Source organism: Eleutherodactylus coqui, chromosome 11 (genome assembly GCF_035609145.1).
Source record: "Eleutherodactylus coqui strain aEleCoq1 chromosome 11, aEleCoq1.hap1, whole genome shotgun sequence".
NCBI lineage: Eukaryota > Metazoa > Chordata > Amphibia > Anura > Eleutherodactylidae > Eleutherodactylus > Eleutherodactylus coqui.
The window spans coordinates 117307841-117329022 of NC_089847.1; the positions used below are offsets into that span (position 1 = coordinate 117307841).

The following is a 21182-nucleotide window of genomic DNA, read 5'->3' on the forward strand; positions in this document are numbered from 1 at the left end:
TACTGAAAGAGGTATAGGGGCGAGGGCCGAGAACATTATCCTCCCACTATATAAGGCACTTGTCAGGCCCCACATGGAATACTGTGTACAGTTCTGGTAACCGGGGCTCAGGAAAGATGTTGCAGTGCTTGAGGGGGTTCAAAGGGCAACTAAATTAATAAACAGAGGACTGGAATACCCAGAGAGGCTATCCAAATTGGGATCATTCACCATGGAAAAAAAAGACAGTTAAGGCCCAATGCACACGGACGGATTTTTGCAGTGGAATTCGAGGCCAGATGCCGGTTGCGAGTTCCGCAGCAATGTACGTCCGTAGCATGCAACGTAAAATCATTCTTCCACGCACACGAGCGCAAATACCTTTTGATTTCCGCTTGTGGAGGAAAACTCTCAGCATGCTCTATTTTTGTGTGAGACACACACTGATTGCCTCCATTGCAGCCAATGGAAGCCATCCATCCCATGGCGATTTCGAAATCTCAATTTCAAAATCACTGAGGATCCATGTCATCGCCGTTGCGACGGCACGTCATTCTCTGCATTGCGTACGTGCGGTGGCATGACAGCCGGCACATTAACGGTGCATCTGAGACAGGTACGCGGGGGTCAGTGGCCAGCATACTGCACCATCTATGCTGCCATTTCTGTGGCCAGCACAGGGTCGGATTTCGCTGTGAGATCTCGCAGCCGAAATTCGTCCTGGCCGCGTGCATACGCCCTGAGGGGCAACCAAATAACTATGTATAGATACATTAGTGGACAATACAAGGATCTCTCCCATAAACGGTAACAAGAGGACATCCGCTACGTCTAGAGGAACGAAAATTTCATCACCAACATAAAAGGGGGTTCTTTACTGTAAGAGCAGTGAGACTGTGGAACTCTCTGCCTGAGGACGTGGTGATGGCAAAATCCATAGAGGGGTTTAAGAGGGGATTAGACCTCTTTTTAGAGCGTTATGATATTACAGGATATAGGCATTAGGTGGAAAAGGCTAAACTAGATGGACATTGTCTTCTTTCAGCCTAAAATACTATGTTACCATGTATGCTACAGCAACTGCAATTCTGCATGAATATATTTTGGGTGGAAAGGCCCCTCCGGATGTCATTGCCAAACTTGCCTGACAAGAAGTGCTGTTGTTGGCTGTAGTGACCATCCAATCAAAGTGATACTCAACACATTTGATAGTTTGTGCAACAGTCAAGATCTCCAAGGAAAACCAGTAAGAATATCAGGGCCATTGTAAAGTTTTATTTTTACACTCGTTTCCGTTTAATGCACTATTTTAGCCGTCTCTGGAAAATAGTGCAGGAAGTGAAGAACCTTCGCCCTTCAATTGATCCAGGCATATTGGAACATGTCGTTGTTCTCCCACAGCGCACACTGAGCGGAGCGATAGTTCTTCTCTACTCGCAGCGTCGTAGATAGAAGTGCAGTCCCGTCAGGATATTCGGGCCACTCGGGTGGCATGGTCCCTGTGCATAAGAAAGAGGCTTAAGATACGGTGGAGACATCTGGTCAACGTTGTAGTACTTGATATCCATTTCTTACCTTCTTTGGCAAAGTGTAATAAGTATTTCCTCATCAGTCTCTGGAAGGTGCGGTCATCTTCTGATGTTTCCCCTAAAGCGAAGTCCAGTGTTCCAAAAAATCCTACTGTATCCAGTATGTGGAAGGCGAAATAGCTGTTGTAGGGGAAGAGGTCGTTGATTTTAGTTGGACGGGAAGGAGTGTAGGTGACCTGGTAGCGGTAGACTGGGCTGGTCAGGGTCTCTGAAATGAAAAGCAATAATTAAAACAAAAGTCATCCATGTTAATCTGCAATTTTCAATATTAAAGGGGTACATTCCTAGGTTATGCCATTACACTGATAGGTGGGGGTCTGACCTCTTGTATACCTGACAATGCCAAAACGTGCTCTCCCTTCCTGTCCCTTGCACAGCAGATAAATTAACGGTGTATCCTACGAATCTGTGGGGGCCCTGCAGTCATAATAAAAAACATTTTAAGGATTTCCCCAGATTTTCTACTCCCCTCTCCCTTTTAAAGGGGTTTTCCAGGCAAAAACTATTGACCTATCCCCAGGATAGGTCATCACTTAATCAACTGAGACCTGCCGCTTGCAATCCCTGGCGATCAAACGATTACCCAAGCCACTGTCAGTGCAGTAGAGCCAGGGGACAGGAGGGGAAGTGCCTTAGTGGGCTTCACTCCCATTGAAATCAATGAGAGCTGAAACTGGCTATTATACTTCTGTCTCGGACACCAGGGTCTGACGCAGAAGTGTAATAGACACTTCAGCTCCCATTGATTCCAATGAGAGTGAAGCCTGCCATGGCACTTCTGCTCTTGAAGCTGATGACTATGTCCAGCCCTCCTGCACTGACAGTACAAAGATCAGAACAATGTGTTCATGGTAGATTGATAATTCCATGATGTATTTGCAGTGGGGAAGCTTATGTGGCACATTTGTTTTCTGAGCTATGTTTACGAGGCCTAATCACTAAGGTTATGTCGTCAATATACCTGCCGCTAGTCGGGCCAGAACATTGTTAGGACATGAAGCCCTGATGTCTGACACCATAGTCATGTAAGCCTTCTCCACACATCGTTCAGGCTGGGAGCAGAACTCAGAGGTGGGATACAGAGCCAGGGCTTGGGCTGAAAGACTTCCTCCAAATGTGTTCAGAAGTGCTAGAAAAGAGGATGGACAGAGGAATATAAGAAGCTTTTACTGCATACTGTAAGATCCATGTTACTTTATACTTTAAATCAGGGGCGTAACTATAGAGGATGCAGGGGATGCGGTTGCACCCGGGCCCAGGAGCCTTAGGGGGCCCATAAGGCCTCTCGTCTCCATATAGGGAGCCCAGTACTATGAGTAAAGCATTATAGTTGGGGGCCCTGTTACAAGTTTTGCATTGGGGTCCAGGAGCTTCAAGTTACGCCTCTGCTGTAAATGTTACTTACAATTCACAAACCAATGGTAATCTTCGGCCGACCACTTAGATATATTGGCGTAACGTGGGCTGCAAAGACAAAACAAGACTAGTATAAAGAGTTTAGTAGGTCCATGGGTGAACCTAGCCTCTCTGATGCCTGAGGCGAATTATAGAAAGGTGCCTCCCTTCCATCCAGGGGTACATTTGCTATGAGGCAAGTTGGGCCTGAGGCAGTGTCCTCTTCCAGGAAGCGAGGTTTGGTGTGATGGCCAGATTACATAAAGCATATCATGTGGGTTGCGATATCAGACTGGGGCCGTTTGAAGGCTCTTGGTAAAAGTACAATATACTGCAGTACAGAAGTATTGTAGTATAACATGCAAGCAATCAGAAGATTGCAAGTTCAAATTCCCTATGGGGGAAAAAATGTCAAAACAAATTTAACACAGTTTTTATAAGGATTAAAAAAAACCTTTTGCCAGTATAAGTAGAACCAAAAAAAGTTGGTCTTGTTGCATCTGTAAAAGTCTGAACTTATATTATATTATCTGTACTGCACAATAAATGTCATAAGAAATGCACAATTCCAGAATTGCATTTTTTGAACACCCTTTTGCCCCCAAATAAATAGGAATAAATAATGATAAAAAAGTTGTATGTACCCCAAAATGGTACCAATATCAAACTACAGCTCGCCCTGTAAACAACAAGCCCTCAAACAGGCCCATCTGTGGAAAAGTGAAAGTTATAGGTCAAAGAATATGGGGACAAAAAGCAATTTTTTTTAAATTAAAGTGTTTTCTTTTAATTCTTAGAAGTCGAAAAAACATAAAACTATATAAAATTGGTGTCACTATAACTGTAGGTAAATAAGAGAGATGGAATAAATCCTCCACAGTGCCACCTATTGAAAGGCAGCATTTCTTCGAACCAAAGTCAGCATTTTTATACAAGCCTTGTTACAATGACTGGGAATTACAAGCAAAGCCAGACTCCATGTACAGACAGCTGTTTCAGGGTTTTTGCCCTTCATCAGTGTACAGTAGGAGTCTGGCTCTGCTAGTGAGAGGCCTGGGACAGGGGTCAGAAACGCTATCTTTTCTCCTTAGGGAGAGCAACTATAAACTAGGTAAGGAGACTCAAATGGCCATGCACACTCCTCTGGGTAATATGCAAATAAGGGAGATGAAATAAATCCTCCATAGTGCCACCTATTGGAAGGCAGCATTCCTTCAAGCTAAAGTCAGACTTTTTATAAAAGCCTTGTTACAGTGACCAGGAATTACAAGCAAAGCCAGACTCCATGTACAGACAGCTGTTTCAGGGTTTTTGCCCTTCATCAGTGTACAGTTGGAGTCTGGCTTTGCTAGTGAGAGGCCTGGGACGGGGGGCAGAAACGCTATCTTTTCTCCTTAGGGAGAACAAGGCTTGTATAAAAAGTATAATGGGAGGGGGACAACGGCACAATTGCATTTTCCTTATATTTCAGCTCACTTAAACATTTCCAAAAGTTATACAATATATTCTATGGTATGTTACATACAACTTGCCCTGAAAAAAACAAGCCCTCATAGCTCTAGATTGATGAAAAATTAAGTAGCTATGGTTTTTGAAAGGCAGGATCGAAAAACATTTCAGGTTGTCAAGGGGTGAAGGAAGCACATGCTTGATTTTTCCTTTCAAAGGTAGCAGCACAGTAAGGAACATTCCTTAGTAGGTCTAAAGGATGTAAGATGTTAAAAGGGCTTTTGCTCCATATTTAAATCATAGCCTTACTGTAATTCAGAGCTACATTCCCAGTTGCTCTTTTACATGAAAACTGTGAAGAAGTTTGACAACAGCCAGATCCTCAACAACTTAGTTAAGCTTTTTTTAAATGGTGGCCAACTTTCATCCGGAGTGTCAGAGCTTTATTATATGACCGGTATTAGTATTTATATAATAGGTTTCTTACGCAAATTCTGTTTCTTGAAGGGTGGTACCAATCACATACGGCACATCGCTGTAACCCGTTTTTCTCTGTTTCCATACATCCAGTGGAGGAGCAGGCACCACGTATCCATCCACCACAGTCAATGGGCCGACAAATTTTCCTTTTTGCGGTAGGTCACATAAGTCGTCTGCAGCCCAGTTTGGGTATTCAATCCACGGGGCAGACTAAGAATAAAAGGGACAAAAGATCCAAAGTGTGAGGTTAATGAAGAATGCTAATGGGTACAGTGTTGGATGTACTTACTACAAGACATATACAAACGGGGGACACTGGGGCCGAGTATCTGTTCCACTTTACAGGAATTCTTCATGGCCAGATTTCAAGAAGGTATCCTGTGTCTATAAACCCAATTATTTTCAGACCTGGGCCAGATTCAGACGACCGTATGCAACTCAGGCGCAACTTTCAGCGGACAGCATGCTGACACCTGTCCATATGCTGTCCGATTTGGCTTACAAATACTGATACAAAATAAGGATTAAAATAGTGCAATTGTGAAAATGCATTAAAAAATATAAGTGGTAATATGCTATATATATATAGTGGTCCAGAGGGTCCTCCAGAATAGCCAGACAATCATTGTCCTGTCACACCTGCCTATGTGCTCCAAGGAGGCATAGGAGGTGCCGTACGCCGGAGAAACCTGGTTTCCCTCTTCTTCCTAAACTAAAAGCTTGGCAACAGCCAGCTGCTTATTGGCTGTATTGCATGCCCCCACTGATTGGTAGCGGGGTGGGAGTTAGAGCCCAGAGTGGGAAACCATATTATGAGACTCTATGCTGAGGGGGAGGAGAGAAAGTGCGGGAACAAGACAGGAAATGAAAAAAAAAGAGTTAGAGGTCAGTCTGCGAGCAGAGTCTGCTTAGGAGGTCGTCGGAGGAGGACATGTAACTACATCACTACTTTTCCAGTAACTCTAACGTTTAACCAGGTCTGTGGGATTTCTGCTGTGTCAGCTCTAGCTATAAAGAGAGCGTTGAAGATAAAGACTGTATTCATTCAGAAAGTTTTTTCTAATATCTAATCTGTGTCTCCTCCCTTTCAGTTTCATCCCATTGCTTCTAGTCTTTCCTTGTGCAGATGAGAATAGGGCTGATCCCTCTGCACTGTGACAACCGTTCAGATATTTGTAGACCGCTATTAAGTCTCGTCTCAGCTTTCTTTTTTGCAAGCTAAACATTCCCAGATCCTTTAACCATTCCTCATAGGACATGATTTGCAGACCGCTCACCATCTTGGTAACTCTTCTCTGAACTTGCTCCAGTGTGTTGATGTATTTTTTAAAGTGGGGTGCCCAGAACTGGACACAGTATTCCAGATGGGGTCTGACTAAGGAAGAGTAGAGGGGTATAATTACCTCATGTGATCTAGACTCTATGCTTCTCTTAATACATCCCGGAATTGTGTTAGCCTTTTTGGCTGCTGCATCACATTGTTGACTCATGTTCAGTATATGATCTATTAGTATACCCAAGTCTCTTTCACATGTGCTGCTTTGCCTAATTCCTCCCATTCTGTATGTGCTTTTTCCATTTTCTTGCCCAGATGTAGGGCTTTGCATTTCTCCTTGTTAAATACCATTCTGTTAGTCGCCGCCCACTGTACAAGCTTTTCTAGATCTTTTTGAATACTCTCCCTCTCTTCCCTAGTGTTAGCTTTCCCTCCAAGCTTTGTGTCGTCTGTAAATTTGATCAGTTTCCCATCAATTCCCTCCTCCAGATCATTTATAGAAATGTTGAACAACACTGGGCCTAGGACAGAGCCTTGTGGTACCCCACTTGATACATTTGTCCACTTGGATGTGCAGCCATTTATGACCATTCTTTGAGTATGATCACCAGTTCTGAATCCACCTAACAGTTGCCTTGTCAATCCCATATTTGGTCATTTTTTCAGTAAGTATGGTATGAGATACTTTGTCAAATGCTTTACTAAAGCCAAGATATACTATATCGACCGCATTTCCCTGATCAACCCAGTCGATGATTCTGTCCCAGAAGGAAATTAGATTCGTCTGCCATTACTTGTTTGTTACAAACCCATGCTGGCTCTGGTTAATTACTCCATTCTTATCCAAGTACTTGCATACATGCTGTTTAATAATTTGTTCAAAGATCTTTCCCGGTATAGAAGTCAGGCTCACGGGCCTTTAGCATGGACACCTTCTCCCATTTTTTGAAGATGGGGACAACATTTGCCCTTTTTCAATCTTCTGGGACTTCTCCTATTCTCTAGGAATTTTCAAAGATTATTGCAAGTGCTTCAGCAATTACCTCCGCTGCTTCTTTTAGCATCCTAGGATGTAATTCATCTGGACCTTGAGATTTGAATTAATTTAAGTTAGCTATATGTTTCCTTTCCATCACTCTGCTTATCGATAGTCTGCATTCTTTTATCCACTGTGCGCGACCGAGCAGGCGCCTTGCCGCCATTGGTAGGAGAGATTACAGAGCCACATCCATCTTACAGTCCCCGTGGTTTCACCTTCTTTGGCGTGTCTGGTTCGGGCACTGCATATACTCAAAGCCAAAAAGAAGAGATACGTCTCCTAGGAACATAGTCTTACCTGAAGGATTTGACTTATATTGAGATTCCACAAGCACTGAGCATCCCGGCAGCCCGTGTGGTTCAGGAATACAAGGTTGATCTGTTCTGCCTCCTCCATAGTGGCTTTATATACAGATGATCCACTCATGTCTATGCCACGGTGAAAAAGACCTTTGGCCAAAGGTGACACCATCAATGTCCACACTGAGGTGCCTCCTGCAAAAACAAAAATCAAGTGAGAGGAAATCCTCTCCTCCTGTAATAGAATAGAAGAGGACTGGAAATATAATAAGCAGAAAACAATAAAACTTAAATGTTAGAACGCCAACAAATCAACTGGCTGGGGTTCAGAAAGTCAGAGGAGCAGAAGATAATGTTCTCCACTGACAACCTGAGATAAAGGAATACCTGCATGAACCGACTCATCTGAACCTTGCCTCTAAATGCTCCAAGTATTGGAGACCATGATGTTCGGCATAGAGGTGATGCACTCAGATCTCCCGAGCTGGGTGGTTCTTTTGGAAGAACTACTCTGAGCACCAGAGCATGGCAGATGGATACCCAGACAGGACTTTATGGTGACGTATGGATCGCTTGGGTGGCATTGCACTTATATAGCTATAGATTGAAAGGATGCAGTAACGACTATAGGCTGATGATATTGCATCCTAGGAGAGATAGATTAGTGATTGGTCTCACCTGAGCTCTGCCCATAGATGGTCACTTTGTTTGGATTTCCACCAAAAGACTTGATGTTCTTCTGTACCCATTTTAGTGCAGCAATCTGATCCATGAATCCATAATTACCTGGAGGGCAGTAATAGGTGTAGAAAGGTCATCACAAGAAATAAAAGTAATTCCACCTAATATCGAACAAATTCCTCGAGCACGGGCATTAGTGGTGGTCGGGTTTATAAAACTATATTTTAGAATACCTTATTAGGGAATTCTTAGACGGAGCTCAAGAGCTTCAGGATCCTTCTTTCTTTAACAGAATAGAAAGACTACAGAGAGCTTGTCTTACCTTTCAGGACCATCAATACATCAGGGCAGATCCACACGGGCAAGCGCAAGTCTTGCCCAACATTCTCAGGAGCAACTCACATCACATAGCACATGAACACCGAGTCCTTGTCCTGTGCGATGTGCAGGAGACCGCACATCTGCATGTTCTAGTGCGAGACTTGCATGAAGACAGAGCACGCTGCGATTGTTACGGCTTGCAGCATCGCTGCGAGAGAAAGCTTGCCCATGTAAATAGACCCATTGAACAGAACGGGTTATATTATCGGCTCACAACGCAGGCAACTTGCACAGTTTTATCGTCCATGTGAATGAGCCCCAACACAGCCAATGGAGGGTACAGTGTAATATTTAATTTTTCCTGTGGCAGTTCTACAGGGAAATAAAATACCTGCTGCCCAACTCCCTGACACATTATAGCTGATCTTTGAATATTCCAGCACCTGGACACCCAGTTATCAACCTACTGGAGAAGAAAAAACCCTATGTAGTGCCAATGTCACTGGGTCACGTAGCATTGACCTCTCATTGACTAGCTCATTTCAATTGCCTTCCTCTGGATCAACAAGGAGGTTGAAACAGGCTGAAGTAGATGGACATGGTCTTCATTCAGCCTAACATACTATGTTACTATATAAACCAGCCCCCTTCGCTGTCTTTGTATTGACCGTGACACAGAAGAGGGACGACCTAGGGTCCATTTACACGAGCCGATTACTGTTTGAACGAGCAACATTTAAACCGAACAATAAGTGAACGAGCCAACGATGATTTTTGTGCCTGCATAAAATGAACAATGACCAAAAAGTGAATGATTAATCATTCACTTTCACTTGTTTGAACAAACCGTTCCATCTTATAAAAGCACCTTTAGTCATTGGACTAAAGAGGGACCCAAACTTGGAATGGGCAAGTTTATCCCTTCCTGGATAACTCCTATAAAGTCTACTGACCAGGGTGGTTTGAGGGAAAAAGTAGCTCAGAGCAAATAAATCTGAAGCAAGTACCTCCACCAAAATCAGTTTGTTTTCACACAAACTGGGAAGTAATGCTAGAAAGTGTATTATACATTTAGAAATGTGCCTGAGGCACTCTGAGCAATGACAGGACCGTCCGGGTACGCTGACGCTCCTGCAGCTGATTATATTAATTACATGTTCGTATGCTTGCTGTTCATTTACTAAGACTGTCTGCACCTAGGGGTGTAACGATATTGGGAATGCAACTTCCATGTTCTACTAAACTTTATGCATCCTGAGTTTTAGCATTATGATTTTTATTTATTTTTGCGCACTTTGAATTTCAGTACAATGGTGAAGAACAGGTTATTAAATACTCTGGCAAAACGAATATATGGTGTTATGCCTAGTGCGTGTTCTGAGGGGGCAGAGCATGGTACAAAGACCACCAGAGAGAGAATCCCTGCATCATGCTCCGCCCCTCACTACCTGCACAAGGTATAACACCGCATCAGTTTCACCCAGTGATCCGTTATTTAATGGAGCCAACTATAGTCGGTTACCTGGAAACATGCATTTATATAGTAAAATTGACATTCTGAAAATGGACTATGAATCTGATCAAAGAGGTTAGATGGGTATTGTAGTTACCGGAAGTATTGGTGGGGGATCCTTCTCTCAGCAGCTGCAAAGCCATGAATCCGAATGCGTTTAGACGGTAGTTGAAGCTAACATGGACCATCTGACTGTAGCCAGCCAGTTCCTCAGTAGGACAATATCCAGTTTCAGCTCCACTGAAGATGAGAAGATATCCACCATGAATCCAGACCATAACAGGTAAGTTTGCATCGTGATTCAGTGAAGGTGTCCATACATTGATATAGAGGCAATCTTCTGATCCCATCACTTCACCTGTTGCACTCAGAGTCCTCACTTGGGCACACATGGATTTGAACTTGGTAGCATCCAGTGTGTCACTCCAGCAGGTAGGTTCCTGTGGGGGTCTCCAGCGTAATGATCCATTGGGAGGACTTGCATATGGAATCCCTCTAAAGGTATAAATCTTGTTACAGTGCTGGCCACGTACTTTGCCACATGATGTAGTCACATCTACCGAGGTGCATGGGGAATTTCCAGATCGATATGCCAAACTGGCTGCCACCAAGCACAGTATCACGATACCCCCAAACAAGGCTGCCATAGTCTTGAAAGTTGGAGAGATGCAAGAAGGGTCTGGTATATCAAGGTCCTTGTCTAGAGATGTGTCCTGCTCTTCTTCATCATCAGAGTGGACCAAACGTTTATATTCACATTGGGATCCCACCTCTCCTTGCGTGTTCACACATCTGCCAATCATGGAGACACAGGTTAAACAAAGGAGATAGAGACATCCAGTCTTGCCTTCAGGCTCAAAGGAACTTGCTAAGCAAGAACGATGGTAGCACCTTCTTTATCATCCAGTTATTAGCATTACATGGCATCCTTTAAGGAGCTTTTATAATGAATGTGATTAGAAAAATTACAGTCATCTGGAGGTATCCATATTTGTAGAAAACCACTTTAGATGGTGGAAATTATAGTCACAAATCTTCAAGCAAGCTACAAAAAAAAGAAATAATATTGATAGTAAGATTTTGAAATCTGTGTTTAGAAGCAATCACTCCATGATCAGGCAATCATACACCCTTTCTATCTGCCTTCCCTGTAGCACGTCAATACAATTACATTGCAATGTCAAGGAATCGCCACGTGTAATTAGTGCCTATTTTGTACCCAAGTGCAGTAGTGAATAATTGCGTGAACAATAAGTTGCCAAATCCTATATCATGGGGCAGGTTCACTATTGAAAATTGTCCATTTTCTGGAGCAAATTGTGCCAGTAAGCTGCCTTAAAGCTCATTCCCATCAGTGTGCAGTGGTCTAGTTTGGGGAGCAGGAAAACAGCACCCCCTGGCTGCATGTATCTGTCTTATGACAGAACTGGGTCTGTACAGTTTTCTCGCAGGAAGCCTAACACATCATGCGGCACTGTTTTCTCCTGTTTTTAAACAAAATTCAGCAAGGGAGGTTCCCAACTGAGTGTCCAACACTGATGTGAATGAGCCCTTAACATTTACCATGTGTTTGTGTGATGGCCAAGCGTAGGTGAGCCAAGGTGTGGGAGACCAAAGATGGAGGTCATCGGTGGCTCCGCGTTTTTCCCCGCAATGGCAGCAAAGGGCCTGACTAGTCGTGCGCAATGGCAAAGGGTCTACTACGGGTAGCAATTATCAACGGTGGTTTGTCACGTGGTGGTTTGTCATTTTTCTATCCAGCTGTTTCTCAGATGCCTCTGCACTATGCCAGTCACTGCATTGGCTGCCCATCCACTGCAGAATGGAATTTAAACTCCTCACCCACAAAGCTCTCCATGGCACCGCACCACTGTACATCGCTTCCCTCCTGTCCGTACACCACCCAACCCACACACCCCTCTAATGCAAACCTCACATGCTCCCCTCTAGGACTTCACCAGAGCTGCACCGATCCTCTGGAACGCTCTACCCCAAGACATCCGGACAATCCTAGATGCAAGAAATTTCAGACGTGTCTTAAAGATGCACCTCTTCAGGGGCGCATACCAAATCTCCTGACCTAGTCCCCCTACCCCTTTCCACGGCTTCTCACACCTTCCACCCTGCCTATTGCATATGACCTCTACCCCTGCATCTCCTTACTGCCCCCACCCCGTTTGCTTCCTAATAACTGATTTCCACTTGTGTCCCCCCCCCCCCCCAGTACCTCCTGTATCACCCCCACCCCTTCGTTTCAAACTGCAAGTATATCACATGTAATCTGTTGTATTTGTCTGTGTTCTCCCTGAAAGCGCTGCGGAATGAGTTGGCGCTACACAAATAAAGATTATTATTTATTGATATCTCTTCGATTTTTATCCACGGTTCAGTTCCGGGAATCCTTTTATCTCTTGCTTTGCCTTTTTCAGCAGCCCAGACTTTGTTCTCTTATTCCCTCTCTCTTTGGTAATATATGTGCATATTTGGGTTATCCAAATGCACATGTAAGGAGGGAGATGGACCTCTCACTTGATCAAAGCAGCTTAAAGACGCGATTCCACACCTTAAGAATTATTGCCCACTTCTGAGGAACTCTGCTGCTGTCTCTACCAGTAAGAAGGTTGTTATAAGGGAATTAGTCCGTGTGGACATTCCTGCATCACAATGTTACCCCTACTGGACTTGAATTCTACACCTGTTAAAATCTGCGCTTCTTTACTTCTGCCGTAGAATTTAATATTGTGCTTTTGAAGAGCTGTGGAATTAAGGAGGTCTTGCAGACAACTCAAATTGGGAAATAAAGGGTTAAACAAAATGGTAGGCATGAATAAAAGCAAAACAAAACCAGCAAGAATTACTTACGGTCCCCGTGCGCTGGAGTTCACAGCGAGAAAAACCCCACGTGCTCCGCAGCTCTGCACAGAAGCTGCTGGCATCAGATTGCGGATGTGGATGGGCTCAGGCAGTCGACTGGTTTAACTACTTTTCGACCAATGTATGCTCTTGATTGACTTTTAAACACTTAAAGACATGGTCTATCGTGGCTCTTTTCAAAAGCCACAACGTTTTTATTTTTTCATCGACATGGCCGTATGAAGGCTTGTTTTTTGTGTAGCAAACTGTATTTTCTATTGCTACCATTTTAGGGTACATATAATGCATTGTAAAACTTTTAGACATTTTTTGGGGGAAGGGCAGGGAGGGAAAACACATAAATTTTTTTACACAGAGTTAATCAGGAGGGCTAACTTCACAATGGAGAGTGAGATATGAGGCTGTGAATCCCGCCCCATATCGCGCTCGTCACCCGTGTGAATTCTCCGGGGATGCGAGGTGTTTTCATGTCAAAACAGCTTCACATCACTTCGGGGAAAAGCAATCCTCCTGCCGCGCCTTTAAGCCGTTCGTATGAAATTAGCCTTAATGACACAATACATTTTTTTCTGCAGGCTGGTACGATTATAATGATGCCAAGTCTTTTGGGTTTTTTTTTTTTACCACTTTTGCACAAAAAAAATCCTTTTTCTTTAGACTTTAGTTTTATTTTTTTCATCGTTGCATTCAGAGTCCCATAACTTGGTATCATTTGGGGTAGATACGGCTTTTTTGATCACTATAAGGGCTTATTCACAGGAGCGTATATCTGCTACCATCTGAGCTGTCCTCCCCTTTGCCGGCTCTCTGCCTGTCTCCTCCTCTCCGGCTGTTTGCAATGGGAGGGGGCAGAGCTAACCTACGTCCCCATACCGCCCCTTCCATTGCTGGCTGCGGACAAGGGGTGGGGGCGGGAGCTTAGAAAATAGTGGCCAATATACGCTCCTGTGAATAAGCCCTCAGGCTGAGAAAAATTGTGTGATGTTTGTGCATTGCAAGACACACAAATCTCGCATGAATATGAATATTCTTTTGAATGGGGTCATACACACAAGTATTACTTTATCCCGCATCACAGTGCAGGAAAATATCGCCGCATGTCCTATCTTTGGACGTCCCTCAAAGCGCATCTCCCATTTTCAATTTATATAAGACATACATGTATGTCATTATGGAGGGGCCAGGAAAGCATATACTGGGCCACTACAGTCTGTGTAACGGCAACAGCGTGACCGAAAATCGCGTGAACGGGCGCACAAATCTGCTATTTGTGCGCCCGTTTAGACGGCCTGGGTCTGTTGTGTATACACCAAGCCCGGATTGCCATTGGGCAGCTCTGCTAAACTGCCTCCCCCTTTATGCCCCTTCGCCAGCCCTCGACAAGGGAAAGGGGTAAGAGCTAGTCTGCTAAGCTCCCGCCGCCTCCCATTGCAAACAGTGGGAAGGGGCGGAGAGGAGGAGGTGGGAGTTTAGCAGACATGCTGCTAAACTCCCTCCCACCTCCCTTTTCCGGCAGCTATCATAGGCTCCCATAAGAGCCTATGGTAGCAGCTGTATTCCGGCCGGGAAAGATAGTTCCTGCACAGATGTACCTTTTACTTGCTGCGATCTACGTTGATTGTGTCATGTAGAGGGTTAACAGCGGGATCAGTGTTCTGATCGATACCCGCTGTGGCAGTGGGATGCCGGATGTCAGTCACAGCCAGCTCCCACTGTGGGATGACATGGGCTCACTTCTGCCATCCACAAGACATAAGTTTACGTCCTGTTGCTTTAACTACCACCCTGCCAGGGCGTAAATTTACGTCCTATGGAATTAAGGGGTTAATGAGAATCAGCACAGGAGGTATCCAGGGTTAGAAATGCATGGGTGCTTTCCTCCTAAAACAGTGCCTCATGTGTCCACAGGGTGTGTCTGGTATTGCAGCTCAGATGCATTGACGTGTATGGGGCCGAGTTGCAATATTAGACGGATTCTGGTCAGATGTGGTGCTGTTTTTGGGAAAAAAAAACTACTATATTTTTCTAATCTTGCACAACCCCTTACAGGGCCATCGATGTATCAGCGCGCCTAATGTGATACTGTGTCCACAGAAGTGTATCAAAGCCATTTTATCTGCTATTTGGAGAGCTTTTTTGCTTTTTTCCATTTTCGTTATTTCCTCCTCCCTTTTAAAAAATCGTAGCTCCTTTAGTTATCCATCGCCATCGCTGTATGAGGGCTTGTTGTTTTTTGCGGGATAAGTTGTATTTTTTAATGGTACTATTTAACGTACCATATAATGTACTGAAAAACTTTTAAAAAATTCTAAGCGGAGAGAAATGGAAAAAAAAAAAACGACATTCCACCATTTTTCAGTGCATCCTGTTTCTACGGCACACAAACTGCAACAAAAATGACCCAATAACTTTATTCTATGGGTCAGTACAATTACTACGATACCAAACTTATATAGTTTTTTTTTGCTGTACTACTTGTATTTTTTTTTTTTTTAAGATATTTAATTTTTTTAAATTATTTTCTGTGCGCAATAACTTTTTTATTTTTCTGTCGACATAGTAAAGTGAGGGCTCATTTTGTGTGGTACGTCCTGTCATTTCCGTTGGTACTATTTTCACATACAATTGACTTTTTGATCACTTTTTTTATTACATTTTTTTTCGGAGATAGGGTGACCAAAATAGTGCATTTCGGGGGTTCTTTATTTTTTCTTCGGACCATGTTTACCGTGTGGGGTAAATTACTTTGATAGATCGGACTTTTACGAACGTAGCGATACCAAACACGTATTTTTGGTTTATTACTTTGATTTTTGTATTGCAAATATGGCAAAAGGTTTTTTTTTTAACTTTTATAACTTTTTTTTTAATAATTACTAAAACTTTATTGATCTTATTTTTACACTTTTTTTTAGCCCTCCCAGAGGACCACAACAAGCGATGCTTTGATTGCTCCTGCAGTATGACATAACGCTATGGCATTACGTCATACTATTTTTGACAGGCAGTCTATCAAGCCACCCCACAAGGATGGCTTGATAGGCAGTCTGCTAAGGCAGCCCTGGGGCTTTTCAGAAGGCCTCCAGCTGCCATGACACCTGCACGGCTCCCCTGATCTCACAGCGGGGGGGGGGGGGCGTACTGGACGTTTGGGGGATTTAAATGCCACTGTTAGAATTGACAGCGGAATTTAAAGGGTTAATAGCAGTGATTGGCCAAACGTCCGATTGCGGCTATTGCCCGCGGGTTTCAGCTGTAATAAACAGCTGACGCCCGCGCTGTAAGGAGGGAGATAGCGGCTCTATCTCCCTCGATACATGTCCTGCAACAGCAGGACGTAAAAACACTATAGGGCCGTCACTAAGGGGTTAAACACAAAACGTTTTCACGGACCGATTTCGAGCTTGCCCAAGTGAAATTAGCGTAGTTTACATAAAGACACAAAAATGCATTGATTTTGTGGGTATATGTGCAGCACATGTGCAGGTTTTATGCACGTATTTACACAAGCCCATATGTTGCGCGCATTTACACAAGCCAATTGATTTCAATGGGGTCTTGCGGTGCGCAAAAGCACACAAGACCGGACATAACGCATATTTTTTCACGTGATCACACATCATGTAAAAAAGGATGCGCATGTGAATGAACCCATTGAAATCAAAGGTTTCTATTCACTGCATATTAGGCGTGCAAATCTTACATATGTAATAGGTTGCACAAATACGGCCGTGTGATCAAGCCCTAAGGCTTTATTCACACGAGTATATATCGGCCACACTTTCACGCCCGCCCGATATACGCTACCATCTGATGGGCATATTCCCGCGGCATAAAAGCGACCGGGTGGCTAAGATAGCACATACAAGCGCATTTCGGCAGGGTGCTTTTACATCGGCCAGGAAAGATAGTTCAGGAACTTTCTTCCTGGCCAGAATACGTCCACTGCCATAGACTCCTATGGGAGCCTATGGTAGCATGGGTAGAAGGGAGGTGGGAGGGAGTTTAGTAGTGTGTCTGCTAAACTCCCACCCCCTTCTCTTCTTCTCTCTGCCCCTTGCCTGCCATTTGCAATGGGAGGGGGTGGGCGCTAATTGCTAAGCCGGTAGGAGAGGGGGCGGGAGCTTAGCACACTAGCTCCTGCCCTGACCTGCCCCCTTCTCTTGCCGAGAGTCGGCGAGGGGGCGGAAAGGGGGAGGCAGTAACTCTGTATCAGCATGGACTTGTGAGGTCTCTTTCACACAGGTGACAGGGATATCGCAGTGAGAACATCATAGCGAAATCGTATATGTGTTCTGTGCGATATCACTGCGTTTTCTTGGGCGATATAGTTGTGCTAGAAAGTCGCACTACTTTGTAGCGCTCTTTTGCCAGGATTTTCGAGGAGGTGTGCTACAAATGTAAACCCTACCGTGATTTGCGAGGTTTTGCATCCCATGTTTCCCTTTTTATAGTCCTACTGTAAAAGCCCTAAAATAAGCCCTGGCTGCATTAAAAAAAAGGAATACATCACAGACGGAGCGGACAGCGCCTGTGATGTTTTTTTTTTTTTTAAAAGCAAAGAGGGCTTTATTTTAGGGCTTTTGCAATAGGGTTTCCTACTGTAAAAGTTGCATTACACCGCACGAAAACCGCAGGTTCGTGCAATGTGATGCAACACAAAGGGAGGCTCCATAGGGAAACATGGGCTACAAAACATCACAAATTGTGACTGTATAGAGCATGCCGCAATTTTATATTCTTGCAATATAGCAGCCTACAAAATATCGCTCATGTGAAAGAACCCAATGGAAAGAAGGGGCTTCACATGCACGCGATTTGTAAGGAGCTAAGTTCTAGACTGGACCGGGCAGAGTCACTGGATCTGGACTTTTCCAAAGTGTTTGATACTGTGCCGCATAAAAGGGTGGTATATAAAATGAGATTGCTTAGCCTGGGCGAGATTGTGTTTAAGGCCCAATGCACACAGGCGTATTTGCATTGCGGAATCCGGAGTGGGTGTCTGCCTCCGGATTCCGCAGCACATACTGCCCATAACATGCTATGGAAAATCATTTTTCCCTGTCCATGAGCGGAAGGCAATAGCGATTTTCCGCTTGTGGAGGCAAAAATCGCAGCACGGATTCCACACATACGGCTTCCATTGAAGTCCAATCACTGGACGGGCCACAGAATTCGTGCCATAGCCTAGCGATGGCGCAGCTTCAACTGTATCGTGCATGTGCGCTGGCGCGACGGACGGCACATCCACATTACAGATGAATAATACTGCAGACAGGTCCACAGGGGTCACCGGTCAGGCAACTGGTTGGATGCTGCTGCAGGATCCCACATGCGGAATCCGACCCGGCCATGTGCATTCGGCCTAAGTGAGTAAGTAACTGGTAAGTGATAGAAAGCAGAGAGGGGGTCTAGGGGCACATGATGAGCGCATTGTTCTCCCTCTTTACAAGGCACTGGTCAGACCACACATGAAATATTGTGGACAGTTTGGGCACCGGTATTCACGAAGGACATATCAGAGATTGAGCAGGAACAAAGGCGGGAAACTAAAGTAATAAACGGAATGGGCGGACTACAATACCCAGAGAAGTTATCAAAATTGGGATTATTTAGTTTAGAAAAAATACGGCTGAGGGGCGACCTAAAACCTATGTATAATATATCAGGGGACAATATAGGGATCTCTCCCATCATCTATTTAGACACAGGACTGTAACAAGGTGGCGCCCTCTACATCTAGAGGAAAAAAGGTTTTTACACTGACATGGAAGGGGGTTCTTTCCTGTAAGAGCAGTGAGACTATGGAGCTCTCTGCCTAGGGACGTGGTGATGGCAAATTCAATAACAGTTCAAGAGGGGCCTGAAGTTATAATCATTGATAATTTCAGAAGGGTCAGTTATCTAGGGATTATTCCAATTGTCAGATTGGAGTCAGGAAGGAATATTTTCCCCTAAAAGGGGAAAATTTGCTTCTACATCAATGGTTTTTTTTTTGCCTTCCTCTGGATCAACATTGAGGGGTAATGAGCAGAAGGAGAAAGAGGTACAGCAAGAATTGCCTCTACCCACAAAGAACAGTGAAGCAAGCACACAGAGTCCTCTTGAATAGAGAAAAAAAAGTGCTGTTGTGAAGAAGAAAAGGAGAATGGTGGTTGTGGGGGATTCCCTATTGAGAGGAACAGAGGCTGCTGTCTGCAGACCTGACACCTCACGAGAGGTGTGCCGTCTTCCAGGTGCACAAATCAGAGATGTGTCTGATAGACTGTCAAGACTCTTCAGTCCTACAGAACACCACCCATTCCTACTAATACATGTAGGTACAAATGACACTGTAAAAAAGGACCTTGCAACTATCTGCAGAGACTTTGAAGATCTTGGAAAGAAGGTGAAGCAACTAGGAGCACAGGTGGTCTTCTCATCCATTCTCCCAGTGGATGGCCATGGAATAAGAAGATGGAACAGGGTTCTAGAGGTGAACAACTGGTTACGTTGTTGGTGCCGTCAGCAAAGATTTGGATTTCTAGACCATGGAGTGAATTACCTATATGATGGACTCCTTGCTAGAGATTGGTTGCACCTTACAAAGACAGCTAAAAATATATATTTTTACTAGACACTGTGACAATGCTGTCACAGTGTCCAGTGACAATGGGACTCCCCATGGAGATTAAGAAATCCTCTGCCACAGCTGTCAAATATTGAAGGCTTATCATAAAGCCAGATCCTCTGTTATATCCTGGCCAAAATCGTTAACAGAGTAACCTGCATCTAAAAGTCTTGGCATGATGGGCTGGAGTAATGGAGCCTGAAGGCTGCAACCTGCACAAAGTTGATGTAAAAACTGTTCTAACAAAACGTGTCAATATTAGTGAATCCTGCACTGAGCAGGGGGTTGGACCCAATGACCCTGGAGGTCCCTTCCAACTCTACCATTCCATGAACTGGATGGACATGTGTCTTTTTTCGGCCTTACATACTATGTTACAGCTGCCAGTCATTGCTGCAGCACATCTGATTGGACACGGCGGACTGGAAGAAGTTGTTCCACTCACAGAGATGTGGTGGACGTGCGCTGGTGTCTAAAAAGTTTTTGCACTAATCCAGCTGCTACCAGCTTTGACAAATATCTGCCCACTCCCAGCCGCTCCCTACCGCTGGGAATAACTTTGCATGGGCAAAACTGCCGCCAGAATCCCTTTTAGCGTATGTCCACATTGCATAATCTGCACCATGTGTTGTGGAATTCCCCCCTCACTTGAATGCTGGTCTCTCACGACTGGATTTGAATTGCGGATTCTACGATCGTTCGATCCTCAATCAATTGATTGGATTACACAGTTCCGCTCACATTAGCTAGTCAGAATTGTGTAATCCGCTCACGAAAAATAATACGCAACATGTTCTATCTTACCACGGATAACTGAAACACAGAGCCCATTGTGCTCTATGGTCGCGGTCATACAACTCATACTCGATTACATTCTGTATGGGCTGCGGGTACCTCCATCATCACTAAGCGACGGCACGCAGGAAATATGAACAGAAGAAAAAGGGTACTGCGCATGACCCCCTGTGTGAGTACACAGTCATATGCAATACAACTACACGGCCAAACGCAGGCGCTGAGGTTGTGAGCCTGGCTGAGCTGCAGTGACAAGGCCACCGTCCTTCAGTATGTACTGCTGTCTATTTGTTCTGCTGATCACCGGAGGTAGGATCCTCCATGATCAAATATTGATGGCTTATCCTAAAGCCAGATCCTCTTATATCCTGGCCAACATCGTTAACATACAGGAACCTGCAGCTAAAAGTCTTGGCATGATGGGCCGGAGTAATGGAGCCTGAAGGCTGCAATCCGCACAAAGTTGATGTAAAAACTGTTCTAACAAAACGTGTCAATATTACTTACAGCAACCGGACCACATCTTCAGACCTGCTTGGATTAGATACTAAGTAGAACACCTGACAGCTATGCTACAGCAACTGCAATTCTGCATGAGGATATTTTGGGTGGAAAGGCCCCTCCAGATGCCATTACCAAGCTGGGTCTCGTATATCAAAATTGTCTGACAAGAAGTGGTGTAGTTGGCAGTAGTGACCATCCGATCAAAGTGATGCGCAAGATATTTGTACGCTGATGACACCTAGCTATACACCTCTTCCCATGACATCTCTGCACCTTTACTCCAAAACATCACCGACTGTCTGTCCGCTGTCTCTAACACCATGTCCTCTCTCTACCTAAAACTAAACCTCTCTAAAACTGACTTACTGGTATTTCCAC

The 21182-nt window shown here is 44.4% G+C and overlaps 1 protein-coding gene across 1 annotated transcript; it reads right to left on the reverse strand.

Annotated features, from left to right (window-relative positions):
- Positions 1 to 1234: 1234 nt before the first annotated feature.
- LOC136582373 (para-nitrobenzyl esterase-like) lies at positions 1235 to 10865 on the reverse strand. The gene is made up of 8 exons (XM_066583367.1): positions 10119 to 10865; positions 8185 to 8292; positions 7505 to 7701; positions 4900 to 5102; positions 2974 to 3032; positions 2530 to 2697; positions 1555 to 1776; positions 1235 to 1478 (listed from the first exon to the last, which is right to left on the reverse strand). The coding sequence occupies exons 1-8, from the start codon at positions 10822 to 10824 to the stop codon at positions 1336 to 1338; spliced, it is 1806 nt and encodes a 601-aa protein (XP_066439464.1). The 5' UTR covers positions 10825 to 10865; the 3' UTR covers positions 1235 to 1335.
- Between the last annotated feature and the right edge of the window lie 10317 nt (positions 10866 to 21182).